A 16,207-nucleotide genomic window follows, 5' to 3' on the forward strand; every position below is an offset into this window, starting at 1 on the left:
CGCGCTGAAAAAGATGGCGAGCTTCGCGAAATAGATGTTCAACCTTACTCAAATGGCAACAACAATGGCTCCCGACGTTATCCTCATAACATATGAGGATAACGCCGTCTTAAACAGTTCCGGAGATATCGCTCCATTGGGTTCACTATTTCACTCTACGCGGTTTGGACTTTTTATTCCGGTATTACACGATTAGTTTATTATCCAAAATTTTAAAATTGGACGGAGGGTAGTACTCTCTACTCAAACAGACAAGGCCTACTAACGCTGTTCTATGGCACTGCATGTTCTTGTTCTCAACTAATATGTGTAAATATTGCGTGCAATGCTGCTATGGTACTATTTTGTGGATGGAATCTGGATTGATGGTTAGCAACTGAATAGCTTCCTTTGATGCTAGGGAGAAGTACAGCATTAAGAGCCTTTAACTACTGGCTACAAAAGCGAAATTGGCCTGTATGATTCGCCTTTACTGGCAGCTTTGCTTGGTAGCATGACCACCAATTTTTAATGCTTCGGAAACGATGAGAAATTTAGTGGGATACTCGACGCCCGGCGTATCAGCAACTTTACCATTAATATTCCGTTCGGAACATCACCTATCAAAAACTTTGGCGGTACCACCTCTTATACGAAGTAGTACTCTTCGCTTCGCCCTGTCATTCTCGGGATGCTCGAGAAATTGGCGATTAATGATACCAGGCTATTAGTGACCGTTACGACCTTTGTTGTACATGTGGTCATATTAAAATTTTTCGAAGGATTCGAGAGTGACTTAACTGTATCCTACAATTAACTCATTTCCGTCCCAAATATTGCAACGCTTCAGATAGTCTAACCATTTTTGGCGCTTGTGCTCCTGTATCAATCTATTGACCTCCACTGTCAGTTCGCTGACTTTGGAATCTGTAGGGTTGGAAAGTTGGGCTCGCCGGACCTGCTACCTCTGTTGGGAATTTAATAAGGCAAAATGTGGAATGAAAGCTTACAACAAAACCCCTGCTCCACCACTACTACTTCTTCAGCCATCCTCTCTCAATACGTGTCAATCTCAACAAAATTGTAAGCAGCAATTTTCATTAAGCTTGGTTTCCTGCTCGTCTGCGTCGTAGTCCGTTGCAATTGAATTGACAACGATGCACTATCCGGAAATGGAACAGCAACACCTGGTGTAAGTTGTTACGGTATAGGTTTCTATTCGGGAGACTGCGGTGTAATTCCATACACCGGAGGCAACTCACACGATGACCACGAAGCCGTGGTTCCGCTGGGAACTGCAACAGCACGTCGCAACGTACTCCCTATCGCTATAGTCTCGCAATCGACTTAACCCAGTACAATTTCTAAAATGCAAGCAAAGAGACTGATCAATGGTGAATGACGTTCTTACAAATCGAACAGAACTGCGGTTCGGAGTCTTGTTCGATCTCGAAGCATACCAAATGGATTCGGAACATGCATTTCAGATATGCTGCTCCCAAAGAACAAACATAACAAAAACGAACAAATATACTCTGAGGACCTGTAGTGAGATTACAGGTGGTTTCCATCGCCGAAAGGATTATACAAATCTAGTCATTTTGTCATTTGTGTCTTGCACAATATCCGATATTATAAAACTGATTTTAACCTGTATTCCAAAATTTTCCCATTTAAGCAATGAAGTGTCCTATTAACATTTAACTATTAGTGACTCTATTTAACATCATCAACTGAAAGTTCACTTAGTTCTTTCGTGTGATGACGTATTCATGACCACTGACAGACCATGTTTTGGTTCAGATAACATTACAACTAGCTGTAATTTATTCCACATCAGAATGGCTGGGAAAAAAGCACCCGCTACCAAATTCACCGAACAACAACAACGACACGTATTTCCCTGTTGCCCAAATGGGTTAAATGTTCTCTGACAACGATTCATTTGAATCCCATTACCCCAAAAACGTGAAGGAATAACAAATATTGCATTGCTGTATCGGCACCGAACTTTTTGTTTTCTTAATTCACTTATCTCTGATCGAATGCCAACACCAAACAACAACTGTCGATTTTTTCCGCCAATGCGAACAGTTAAATTACATGCAAATCCAATTAAGTTGTTAACTCTTTTTGCAGTTTGTGCGATGGTCGGACGATTCGAGGGCTCTGTGTGTCGTTGGCAATTGTGCTTGTTGTCGTTATTGGATCGCAGTTTGTTGATTATTTAAGGAGCCTTATTGACTGAATCGCAACTCCTTCCATCTCCTTTGCCAACCACATCCACTTTGCATTCATCGATCCATCCATCCTTGAGGTCTGTCTTTGGACTTTGGTTTTTGTTAATTTATTGCCATGAATTGGGTTTCTTTTGTCCTAAATGAGCAGCAGCGGCGGCGGCAGCACCAACAGCCGCTTGTGATGTTGCAACAATCGTTGGCTCTGCGCTGCGGTCAATATTGACCGATAAGGACCATCAACAATGTGGTAGCTATTGGGAGTAAAGGGTCCTAAATATGGTGTTAATGTCAATACCGTGGGTGAAAGGAAAATATCCTAACTTCTGGCATCTCAGGTTTTCCTGATTCTTTTTCAGTGATGTTCCTCACAAACACTTTGACATTGCCGCTTACTTATCCGTATATGTATGCGTTCTGCTTTCATTTTCGAAACATGTCGTCTGTGCTTTCACGGACTTTTTCTTTTTCTCCTTTTACTTACTTACAATTCAACCATTGTTACAAGCGGTAAGAATTCGTTTCAAAAAAAACCTAAAAATTTTCTTTCAATAAAGGATATTCCTGTATTGTTTAATTCAACACTCTAATCCTTTTGTGTTTTTATTTCCTTCTTTTTTTTCCTATACATCCTGAAATCCATCTGGGAGAAATATTGTGTTTCCACCAATATTTCTTTGGTTCGGTTTCTAAGCGCCTTCATTTTCTACAGGAAAATAACCGACGAATCCCTGGTATTTTCATTTGGTCCTCACGATCCGGATAAGCTTAAGCCGAAATTTCTGTTCCAGTTTGGATTAACAACTTTACTTATATTTCCTTTTTCATCAAACTTGAGGTAAGTTTGTGCTTTCGTTCCTTTAATTATAAAAGTGCAAATTTTTCCTAAAATAAAAAGTGCATTTGCCGTCGGCAAAACATCATTCTTTTTCAATACGCGTTTTGGTGGAAGAGTGTCCGCGACAATTCAATATTTAAGAGAACAGTGCATTTGAATTTCATTTAAGGAATAACTCCTCTTAAAACTTCATTTCGAATTAAGAGCATTATTTGAGTTATTTACATTATTCTTTCGATCAACGCTACACAAATTTAAAGTTTGCGCTTAATTGTATTTGTGATCATTTTGTGCTTTAAAATCAAGTGACAACAACAATTCATTTTTCTTCGTATTCTCATTGTTTTCATTGCTGCTGTGTTTGGTGATGTTGCATTGAGTGATTGTTGTTGTTTTCTTTCGCTCTCCCTATCCCATCTCATCCATATGTGCATAGGGTTCACCAATTCGAAAGTCGACCTTTAGTACTTCTTAGTATTGAACTAAATATAGGGGTCTCCAATTCGTTTTTCGTATCCGTTGAACCGACTAGTAACCGGTTCCATTCATTGAATATTTTTATTTTTCTTTCTTCATCAATAATAATTCGTTTTTAAATATTTCTTGCGAAAATAATTATATTAATTTTTAGAAAAATAATAATTAAATTTCAAGTATATATATATTTTTTTTTTATCATAATAAATATTTTTTCTATATATATATTTCTTGGAAATAAATATATCTGTTGAAAGTAAATATTAATAAACAATTTCCTCTTTTTTTTTGAATACCAGTCGTTGAATAATTTAGAGGATTTAACCCTAAAATTACGTTTTTTGCTTCATTCTATCGTTTTTGAACATTTTTCGAGGTTTGTTTTTGGGTTTTTTTTGATAATAAATTTGATATTTCCAGAAAAGTTTCAATTTATTTAATTCGGGTTTGCGATTTTGATTTTTCTATTTGATTCGCAATTGTTCATTTCAAAAATTTTCTTCCTTTTCTGATTCTAAGTAACTTATTCCAAAATGTCTCTCGACTCATTCATTCGTCTTGCCGATACCATCGTAGGATTTGACTCGGATATTAGTGATAATCTCCTTCCAGTCAACTCCATTCATTCTGTCAATGTCCACATTGAAGAAATAAAGTCCATATGGGTCAAAATTAAGTCCGAGTATGATATATACATCCGAGATCGTGAATCCGAGGGCAATGGAGACGAAGAGTCGGGTGATGAAGACACAGCTTCTGAACTAGAGACAATTCGGGCTAAGTATAAGACGACGTACCTAACTTACTGTAAGTGTATATCCCAGTTGTCTCAGATATCCGAGGAACTACAATCGGCTTCAATTCCAAAGGAGTCTCCCGTGGCTCCCAGTCCAGTTCCTACATCCAATCCTGAGCAGGTGAACGCAGGATATTCTTTCAATTTACCGCCATGTGATACAGAGGTCTTCTCCGGGGATTATATGTCATGGCCCACATTCCGAGACATGTTTACGGCTGTGTACATAAAAAATCCTCGCCTCAGTCCAGTTGAGAAATTATTTCATTTAGTTCACAAGACCAAAGGCGAAGCAAAAGAGATAGTTCAGAAGAGTCCTCTTACTAATAGTGGTTTCAGCCAAGCGTGGTCCAGCCTGTGCGATCGCTACGAAAATAAGCGAATTCTCGTAAATGGCCAGCTTAAAGTTTTATTCAACCTTTCTTCCGTTCCTTCTGAATCTGCTCAGAGTTTAAAACGCCTCCAAAGAGACATTAATTCATGCATCTCTGTTCTCGAGACCTACGATATTGACGTGGCTAGCTGGGATCCCATTTTTGTCTATCTCTGTTCTAATCGTCTACCTGATTCCACACTTACTCTTTGGGAGCATACCCTCTCGGACAAGTCCAGTATTCCACGGTGGGCGGAATTGGACACATTCCTAACAAATAGATATCGCACTCTAGAGTCTGTTTCAGAGATGCGAAAAGGTGTTTCAGGTTCAAGCCAAAAGGAAGGTTCGTCCGATATAAAGTCCAAAGCTTCCAAAAAGTTTAGTTCGTTCCAAAGTAAGGTCTCTGATCCCAAATGTCCGTTGTGTCCAAACGAGGCTCACATAATTCGCAAATGTCCGAAGTTTTTAAAAATGAATTATGATGCGCGCATTTCTGAGATCAAACGGCAAGGACTGTGTCTCAACTGCTTTTCAAAAACGCATTCCGTGAAAAATTGTCCTAGCAAACATAGTTGCTATACATGCAATAAGCGCCATAATACTCTTCTGCATAGAAACTCTGTTCATTCTTCTTCCTCCTCAGCACCATCTACATCTAGCCCTGCTCCAAATTCAAACCTCAATCCCAGCTCCGCTCCATTTTCACATTCCGGATTACAGTCCACTAGTAGCGGAGTGGGGACTGTACAAAATTATTTTTCTGCTAGTGTTCAGGGGGTATTGCTAGGTACGGCGATGGTACAAATTGTTCATAATGGTGTGACATATTCGGCTCGGGCGCTCTTCGATTCTGGTTCCGAGGGAACTTTTATTTCAGAATCATTGTTTAATAAACTTAAATTGCCTCATAAGCGCACGAGAGCTCAAATTTCAGGTTTGAATGATTCTAATTCTGCCAGCGTACGTAAACAGTGCTCTTTCATTCTTTCTTCGCAATTTGACCACAACTTTGAATTAACAATTACTGCCTTCGTAATTCCTAAACTTTCGGGGAATCTGCCAAGTCATTCTATTCCGACTGCTTCGTTCAAAGATCTTCCAAATATTTCATTGGCTGACCCTAACTTCTACAAGAGCTCACAAGTTGACCTACTTTTTGGCAGCGATGTGCTGCCAGCCCTAATGCTTTCTAATTCAAGATCAGGTATATGCGGCTCCCTTCTGGCCCAAGAGACAGTCTTCGGATGGATCTTGACGGGCCCCATAGGTAAGAATTCGTCCAGGGTCGTCAACATAATCTCTAATTTTTGCGAAATCTCTTTGCATAAAGAGATTTCACGCTTTTGGGAGGTGGAGAATCTTCCAAGGAAGAACTTCTTGTCCCCACCCGATAAATTTTGCGAAGATCTTTTCAAATCAACTACGACAAGAACTACTGACGGTAAATACATGGTTCGTTTGCCTTTTAAGGAGACTAATTTTAATGGCGAAGGTTTAGGACATTCCAGGTCCAGTGCTATGGCTCAGTTCTATAGGAACGAAGCTCGACTCTTGCGTACTCCCGAGTTAAAGAAGGAATATGATCGAGTCGTTCGGGAATACTGTGATCTAGGCCATATGCGCTGTATTCCCCATTCTAACGTTTCATCCGGTCCTAGTTATTATTTACCTCACCATGCCGTCATCAAACCTGAGAGCGTATCTACAAAGGTCCGGGTAGTATTTAATGCCTCCTCTCCTACTTCCAGCGGGTTAAGTCTCAATGATATTCTACATACGGGTCCAATTTTGCAATCAGACCTAACCTTGTTAATTTTGAGGTGGAGATTCTTTCGCTTCGTTTTCAATGCCGACATTGAGAAAATGTATAGGCAAATACTAATTCATCCAGATCATGCTAAGTTCCAGATGATCTTATATCGTTCAAGCCCGGATGAGGAAATTCAAGACTTTCAATTACAGACAGTGACATTTGGGGTCAATTCCGCACCTTATCTGGCGATACGAGTACTGCACCAGTTAGCTGAGGATGTTCGTTCAGAACTTCCTAGAGCTAGCGACATTCTTCGCAATTTCATGTACGTTGACGATGTACTCGGTGGGGCTCATTCTATTACTTTAGCCCTACGTTCTATTCAGGAGTTGCAATCAGCTTTGAAGTCCGCTGGATTTTCTTTGCGAAAGTGGACATCCAATTTGAAGACAATTCTGGCCGATATTCCGCCTGAGCATCTCCTTCGACAGGACTTTCTTGAGTTCGAAGAAAGTAGTACGGCCAAAATGTTAGGCATACGATGGGATGCCCATTCAGATTCTTTCTTTTTCACTGCCAAACCATTTTCTAATCCGTCCACATATACCAAACGTGTACTTCTGTCGCATATAGCAAAATTGTTCGATCCAGCAGGTTGGTTATCCCCATGTGTGGTTTTGGCAAAAATTATGATGCAGAAGATTTGGGCCTCTGGTATCGGATGGGATGATTTATTGTCTCAAGATATTGTTTCCGATTGGTTGCAATTCCAAAATGATTTTCCGTCCATTGATAAAATTCGAATTCCGCGCTGGATAGATTTCACGCCTACAAGCAATATTCAATTTCATGGCTTCTGTGACGCGTCAGAGAGCGCGTATGCAGCGGCCTTGTACATTCGTATATCCTCTGGCGCATCTATTTCCACGCACCTCCTATATTCCAAGACAAAAGTAGCTCCATTAAAAACCCTGTCCATTCCAAGACTTGAGTTATGTGGTGCTGTCCTCCTAGCTGAGATGATCGATAGCATTCTTCCGTCTTTGGATGTCCCGTCCTATTCCATATACTGCTGGACGGACTCCACAATTGTTCTTTCGTGGTTGGCTAAACCACCTTGCTTCTGGAAAACATTCGTGGCAAATAGAGTTTCCAACATTACTCAAATTGTTGATTCATCCAAATGGCGTCATGTTTCTTCTGAGACAAATCCAGCAGACCTGGCAAGCAGAGGCGTTTTCCCGTCAGACCTTGTCGGTAATGACTTATGGTGGCGGGGACCTCATTGGCTGCGCGAAACATCGAGCACGTGGTGTGCAACCGCTATTTCAATTTCGGACACAAGTCTTGAAAAGAGGTCCATTCAAGTCAACTTTGCCTATTTTTCTGATTTCCAAGACGTCTTAGAAAGGTTTTCATGCTTCAGTAAAGCTCTTCGTGCCCTCGCTCTGGTTTATAGATTCATATCTCGCACGCATCATGGATTTCGTACTAATTCCGTTCACGTATCGGGCCCTTTGACTAGCAATGAGCTGAATCTAGTGAGAAATCGTTGGATTCAGTTGTGCCAAAAGGCTTTCTATCCAAATGAATACAACGCACTATCCGCCAAACGTCAAATTCTTGCTTCCAGTTGTATCGGTAATTTAAATCCTTTCCTAGATGCTGACGGAATAATTCGTTCATGTGGCCGCCTTTCATCCTCTGCTGGCCTATCTTATAATGAAAAACATCCAATCATTCTTCCATCCAATTGCCATTTCTCAAAATTGCTGGTTTCTTTCGTACATTCTGTTACTCTTCATGGTGGTAACCAGCTAGTTCTGCGAGTAATTCGGTCTCAATATTGGATTCCCAAGGTGAAAAATCTCATCAAGGTCACTATTAACAAGTGTAAAGTTTGCATCCTTTACAAGAAACGTTGTCAAAAGCAACTAATGGCTGCCCTTCCTCCAGAAAGGACCGAGCTTTCTCGCCCATTCGCACGAACTGGTCTAGATTTCGCTGGACCATTCGATTTAAAAACATATAATGGTCGGTCCTGTCGTATCACTAAAGGATACGTATGCGTTTTCGTTTGTTTCGCAACGAAGGCTATCCATTTAGAACTCACTTCGGATCTTTCCACATCCACGTTTCTTTCAGCGTTTCATCGCTTTGTTTCACGCAGAGGTTGCCCGTTGCATTTGTATTCCGACAATGGGACAACATTCGTAGGGGCTTCGAAGATCTTAGCCCGAAACTTCCTGCAAGCCTCTCGCGACGGAGTCACCGCCTATTATGCTCTACAAGGACTAACTTGGCATTTTATACCTCCGGGTGCTCCCCATATGGGTGGATTGTGGGAAGCCGGAGTTAAGAGCTTCAAGGCTCACTTTCGTAAGTTCGCAGGTTCAATGAAGTTTACATTCGAAGAATTTTCCACTTTGTTGTCCCGCATAGAAGCTTGCCTTAATTCCAGGCCATTGTCACCCATTTCGCAAGATCCTTCTGACTTTGCTGCCTTAACTCCCGGGCATTTCCTTATTGGGACTCCTATCCTGGTTCCCGTCGACCCTCAAATTGATACTTCTTCCACTTCCATTCTCAATCGTTGGGAAAAGTTGAAGGCCATTCACCAGACTTTCTGTTCACGATGGAAAAACGAATACTTGCGTGAGCTTCAGAAACGCAATAAATGGCAAACTTCCGAACCTAACGTCACCGTCGATTCTTTAGTAGCTGTCATTGAGGACAATCTTCCACCGAACGCGTGGCGTCTAGGACGCATTTCGAAAGTATATCTGGGTTCAGACGGACGTGTACGAGTCGCGGATATAATTACCCAACGGGGAACTATAACCCGGCCAGTCACGAAACTCGTCTTATTATCCGCCCAAAACTAATACTTTCTTCCATCCAATATGTTCCTGATTTTTAATCTGTAACATTTCGCTACATTCGTTCCTTCTACGCCAAGTAGAACACAATGTCCAACAGATCGCTATCCCGTGCACGATCAGTAATTCGTTCCAGCGTGGAGAAGCAGCGTCCGGCATATTCTTGCCATGTATGTAAAAGTCGCCATCCGTTACGCCTCTGCAGAAAATTTCTCGGAATGAGCATCTCGGGTCGTGTCAGCGCTGTCGAGAAATACAAATACTGCAGGAACTGTCTTGCACATGAACATTCTCACGGCAGTTGCTTCTCATCGCAGGGTTGCAAGAAGTGCCACAAGCGGCACCATACGTTGCTCCACTCGTCGGCTGAACGTACCCAACGTCAACGACGCCCTCAAACCGAAGATCGCTCCCAACCCGAAGGTCGTTCCCAATCCGAAGGCCGTTCTTGCCCCGAAGTTACGCCATCGACTTCCCGAAGCATTTCCCACCAGACGCTCTCCTCGTTTATGCGCCAAAACACTGTCGTCTTAGTTCCCACAATAGTCGTATATATATCGGATGGAAAGATACAATCGACAGCGAGATGCCTCCTAGATTCTGGATCTACTATCAGCAGAATATCGAAGCGGTTTACCGACTCTATAAAGCTGACCACGCTCACTTTGGACCAAGAGTCATTATGTCCTTTGACTTTAACTTCGAGGTTCGATGCCGAGCGGCATATCGACGTCATGCTAAGAGTGAATGGTCGCATGAACATCAAAACGCCTTCTAAAAATCTGCCCGCCGACGTCAAGGAGAATTTTATCAACTTATGTTTGGCAGATTCAAACTTCTTTGAGCGATCCACAGTCGACATTATCATTGGTGCCGACATCTATACAAAGATAGTTTTCGACGGTTCGATCACGAGGCCCGGACTGCCAACAGCCCTCAACACCATATTTGGCTGGGCAATTTATGGACCACATTTGTTCTAGCCGATATTTCTGTCCTGAAGTAAAAATTTGTTGATAACATAAAATATTTTGTTCTATTCTGAAGTAAAGTAATGAATTCCGATGAAAATTTTGCACTATTTTGTATTTATTTTTATTCTTGCGAACGAAACACAAACTTTCCTTTTCAGCTACCATTCAGATTACGTTGTAATCCGGAAAAGTACACACGACATGAACTTGTCCTCATTTCTTTCATTGCAGTGCAACTGCAAGGTGGGCGGCGATGTTAATGTCAATACCGTGGGTGAAAGGAAAATATCCTAACTTCTGGCATCTCAGGTTTTCCTGATTCTTTTTCAGTGATGTTCCTCACAAACACTTTGACATTGCCGCTTACTTATCCGTATATGTATGCGTTCTGCTTTCATTTTCGAAACATGTCGTCTGTGCTTTCACGGACTTTTTCTTTTTCTCCTTTTACTTACTTACAATTCAACCATTGTTACAAGCGGTAAGAATTCGTTTCAAAAAAAACCTAAAAATTTTCTTTCAATAAAGGATATTCCTGTATTGTTTAATTCAACACTCTAATCCTTTTGTGTTTTTATTTCCTTCTTTTTTTTCCTATACATCCTGAAATCCATCTGGGAGAAATATTGTGTTTCCACCAATATTTCTTTGGTTCGGTTTCTAAGCGCCTTCATTTTCTACAGGAAAATAACCGACGAATCCCTGGTATTTTCATATGGATTCATTAGCTACGAACAATTGTCATTGCTGCTTTGCGGATAATGGATGGCTTGGAATGAATGACCTAAATGATATGCATGTATGATTGATTGTCTGGATCAATGATTAATGCAATTAACGTTTTGTAATAATAATTCTTAAGTTGTCGTCAACAGGGACGTAGTCACGAGGAGAATAGGGAGAATGTGAGTCCTACTAAGATTATTGCATTTCATTTTTTATAGCATCTACCCTATTCTGTATTGTAAATTACGTTGTTATTCCGCTGTAACACCTCGTCATAAAAATATTAAACCCTGCAAAGAATTCTTGCTGTGTATACAGCTCTACATCAATTAAGCTATGTCCTTCTCCTAAAAAAATTGTCATTTCAACAAATTGTGCTAGATATTTTGCACAATTTTGTCATTAGACTGGTCGACTTCGTATACTTTAGAATAACCCCATTTATAAATGTCATCATAATAACAAGTAAAAAGCTGTAAGTTCGACCGGGCCGAACTTTGAATACCCTTCACCATTTGGAACGAATTTGGCAATTCTCAAAAACAATAAAATCCGTTAAAAATTCTGTTAATATCTTAAAAATACCGAATGTAACAGTTATATTAGGGTCCATACGCCGATACTGACCTGCATAGGTAACTTTTGTCATAAGCCATTAAAATATTCAAATACGAAACTAAAAAAAAAATCGGTTAATAATGTAGCTAAAATCATTAAAATACCGAATATTGGGAGGTACCGCTATATGGGGGCTATACGAAGACGTGGACCGGCACAGACAATTTTCTGTCTTAGACTGTAGTATCCATTACGAAGTTCAAATACCAAATTTGAAACAATTCCGGTGAATAATATCGCTATAATCATCAAAATACCGAATATTGGGAGTTATATCGGGCTATACCAGAACGTGGACCTATATGGCCCATTTTCAATACCAAAAGTCCTGCAGACATAATTTACATTTGATCAAAATTTTATCAATCTACTTCATTTCGTTCGTAAGCTGGAGTGATTTTCACAGACGAAAATACGGACGGACGTCGCTAAATCGACATAGAATTTCATCCTTATCAAGAATATATATACTTTATAGGTGTTACAAACGGAAGGACAAACATACTATGGTGTATGGTATAAAAAGAGTGTGATTATAGATAGATTAAGACATTTCTTCTAAGAGCAATAAAATAGGTATTTTCAATCTCGTAAATTCTAACTTATTTTAAGGGTGTGCATTCGTCATTTAATACAGCCTTTAGACGACGTTGGTTATTATTGGTTGGTTACTTGAAATTTTTTGTCGCTTTATTTGATTATCAATTACTTTTCGTTTTCCGTGTATATAAAAGATTAGTGGAATAACCGACCGACTGACCTAAATTCAACGCCCAGGCGGCTTAAACTGGAATCTTGAAATTTTGGGTAAGAGCCACTCAGACTCCGAACGTGAGTTTGTGGAAATTCGAACTAGAACGGCACGAAAAGTACTAAAAGATACTAGATATGGGTCCCTTTGTATATGACGAACCAGTAGAGCTATAATTATTAAATTTTTATTGAGTGTCACTGATAGAAGTACCAAATGTACTAACTTGGTACCATTTCATATCATGTGAACGTTTAGAGCTAAAAACTTGAAATTTAGAATGGAAATCAAGGTTAAGGAGTAGGGTTGGAGTTTTGGAAGCGAACTATATATACGAAAGGTACTACACGGTACTAAATTTAGTAAGATTTCGATTTGTATGAATTGATAAATTGGAATGCTGAATTTTGAAATGAACATTACTGGCAGAGAGTAGGATTGGGATATGCAGGTAGTTTTCGAAATTTGTATTTATGTGCACGAAAAGTACTAAATGGTACTAAATTTGGCACAATTTGAATTTTGGGATAACCGGTGGTGCAGGAATCCTGAAATTTTGTATTAAGATTGCTATTGAATTTTAGGATTGGGGTATGTAGACATTTTTGGAAAATTTTACTTATGTGTACTAAGTAGTAGTAAATTTGGCACAATAAAAATTTTGGGAGAACCGGTAGGGTTGGATTCCTGAAATTTGGAATTAAGATTTCTTGGAATTGTATGATGTGGGTAGTTATGGAAATTTGTACTTACGTGTACTAACGTTGATGTTTTGGATTTGGGTGAACCAAATGAGCTGATATTTTGAAAGGTTAGAGTCGGAGTGTAGAATATGAAAGTAGTTTTCGAAATTTGTAGTTATATGCACGAATGGTACTATATTTCGTATTGCTTGAACGGATACTGCTTGAAATTAGAAATTTTTCAACAGGTTATTGTGTAGGGTTGAGATTTGTGCGGTTTGACCGACACATGGTGGAGAGTTTGCAATGTGTACGATAAAGTGCCAAAAGTACTAGGTAGTATTAACTTTCGTATTTGGGTAAGGAATGGAACTGGAAAACTAAAATTTGGAGTAAAAGCCTTTGATGTTGTGTAGAATAGACGAACTGAAGGGATTTTCGGAATGCATGAATTATGGCTTTCAAACGGCCAATGAAATTGTCACAAGCTGCCAGAATGTTGCTCTGTGGTATTTTGGTCCATTTCCAGCGAAGCGCTTGCTTGAGGTGATCGACACTTTGGTATTTTTTAGTGCCAACCTTGTTTTCCGAAATACTACAGACACAATTGTCCAACGGATTGGTATTCGGAGATTTTGGTGGTCATTGTGCGCTGGAAATGAAGCGAGGAACCTCGTTTTGTAACTATTCTTGAGTGGCGCGAGCAGAGTGTGATGGTGCTGAGTGCTGTTGGAATGTCCAAAGTCTACGGCCAAAATGTCTGCGTGTCCAAGGCTTTAATACGCCCTCCAGAATATTTTCGCGATAATATTCGGCATTTGTTTTGATGCTTCGGTCGATTAATACGGGTGGAGAGCGACCATCGACTGTTAAGGCGACCCACACCATCACCATAGCCGGCGCTTGAGTTCTGGTTGCCTACCGAAGGTGCACATTTTCAGCTAACCTCTATGGCAAGTAAACACGATCATTTGGTTTGCTTACAAACTGCTGGACAACGAATGTTTTCTCATCGGAGAAAACCAAATTCAGCAGTTTACCACTTTTGGCCAAGCGAAGCTACTCTTTAGCTCTTTAGTCTATTTTCTTTCTGTTACGGTGTAATTTCTTGCACTTTTTGGAATTTCAATGGCTTTACCCCTAGCTCATTTTTCAATGTTTGCCGATCAAACCGCTTCTTTACTTTTCGAACTATTTCTGCCGATGTTGCTGTTTTCTTACGTCCACTTCCTTGACGTCGGGCTACGCTACCAGTATCACGGTAACGAGCGATAGTACCAGACGCAGAAGATTTATTCACATTTAAATGCTGAGGTGCTCTAACGATAGCCACTTGTGGTTTTCCAGCCAAATATAAAGAATACACACTATCACGCTTGAATTCCATCACGAATAACTTCTTTTCTGGAAAATTCTCACCAAAATGCCTTTGTACGCTTGTAAACAATATAATGAACTATCACTGGAATAATTTTAACGGCTGTCGGACAAGTGGCTTAAAAATGACAGCAGTCTGAAGTTGGTTGCAGTTTTTTCCGAATGTTAATACGAAATATTTTATATAAGTGCTATAAAATATGTATTTCCGCAAATTCTGGATTATTTTCGATTTTCGTTCATGATTTAACAAAGCTTTTGGTTAGTGTGCGCTAAAATTTAAAAAAAAAAATAAATTAAAGAAAAAATGTGGGTCTAAATATCGATATATTTGATTATCATAGCTTTCAAAACAGAGCGTCCAATCAATATACTATTACTCAATAAAAATTATAAAATAAACGGCCGGTTTTCATGTCAGCTAAAGGGAACAACAAATTCTATGTTGAGTAATGCTCCATTCCCAGCACAATTGTTAAGGTCATTTGAGTAAAACGTCAAATTGAATGGCCCTTAATTTCCAATGGTTAGAGACAAAGGAAACATAAATATTCGCCAAACCATCGTCCGCACATAATGAGAGGCCCTATTAGCCGATGGATGCAGTGATTGAAGAATGTTCAGGCATCATTGTGATTTTTCGTGTAGTGGTACGAACGAACAACCTTCTCATGGCAAATGCATTCACGGACACACAAGCACACATCGCGAAGTTGAGATGCTTGTACTTTTTGTATGATTGTCGTTTGACTTGATTTGTTTGCAGTCCTTAATTTCAGAGGACATGGGCATGAACAGATGAGTGTTGTTATTCCATGGGCATGAATTCTTGAATGTGGCTCAAAAGACATAGAAAATGGGGACGGTATTTCATTTGCTTACGATTGGAACCGGGTTTGTTTTGATTCATCAAATTTAAGTTTCTGTCTTCTAAGATGTTGGAAAATAAATTCTTTATTCTGACAAATACAAAACGGACTGGATAATTGCAATTTCTATTCCAAGTAGTATGCTAATTTACATTCACCGATAACACTATTTAAATGCTTGTTCTCGAAGTGATATAAAAATCTAAACAAAGTATATGGTTTTTGGCCCAAACCTCTATATAGATTTTTTTCTGTAAATACATACAGTTGTTTTGTGAAAACATTAAACAATCTAAATTTATTTCCTAAAACCCGGTTTAAACATTGTCCCTAATTAGTTGCGGCATGGACATGCATTCGTTCGATGACAGGCAAACCTCGTTTTGTTATTTTATAATCATTTTGATTGAATTCAAATCAAACATTTTACTGCTGCCGGTATGACAAAAAGGAGTCGAAGCCTCTCAATTCGATATCCAATACAAAACCGATATACAGAATTCGTGGCTTTCCTTTTCTCAGAACTAAAAACACGACTTGTCCTGCGATTCTTAAATATTTAGAAGTAACAAATGCCTCCCATTAATGTACTCATTCCGTTTCCAACGCCAAGAAGAAGTTTCAACGACGGTGGTATCCGAATTCTCCCTCTTGTGACTGTAAGTTGATATTTTGGAATCATAATTAAAATTATTGGATTTTTTAAGACCTCAGATGGGCTGGGACCTAATGGGCTAAGGGGATGTAAAATCTCTTTTAAGAAATGAAACGTCTTTGTTATTATAAATCGAACTTGCGAGTTAGAACGTGATGTGTTTTTTTTTTACTTGTGCCCCTAAAATTCATCATGAGACGTCATAAGTCAAATCGAATT

The 16,207-nt window shown here is 39.5% G+C and overlaps 1 protein-coding gene across 1 annotated transcript; it reads left to right on the forward strand.

Annotated features, from left to right (window-relative positions):
• The first annotated feature begins 2,521 nt into the window (after nt 1–2,521).
• On the forward strand, nt 2,522–10,994 carry LOC131801582 (uncharacterized). Its single transcript, XM_059120386.1, has 2 exons — nt 2,522–3,054; nt 9,419–10,994. Exon 2 carries the CDS (start codon nt 9,425–9,427, stop codon nt 10,316–10,318), a length of 894 nt encoding a protein of 297 aa, XP_058976369.1. The 5' UTR covers nt 2,522–3,054; nt 9,419–9,424; the 3' UTR covers nt 10,319–10,994.
• The last annotated feature ends 5,213 nt before the right edge of the window (nt 10,995–16,207 follow it).

Source organism: Musca domestica, unplaced genomic scaffold, assembly GCF_030504385.1.
Source record: "Musca domestica strain aabys unplaced genomic scaffold, Musca_domestica.polishedcontigs.V.1.1 17, whole genome shotgun sequence".
Classification (NCBI taxonomy): domain Eukaryota; kingdom Metazoa; phylum Arthropoda; class Insecta; order Diptera; family Muscidae; genus Musca; species Musca domestica.

Bases quoted from the DNA above. Each gene is read 5' to 3' on its own strand.
- LOC131801582 (XM_059120386.1), top strand. From the start codon at position 9,425: ATGTCCAACAGATCGCTATCCCGTGCACGATCAGTAATTCGTTCCAGC.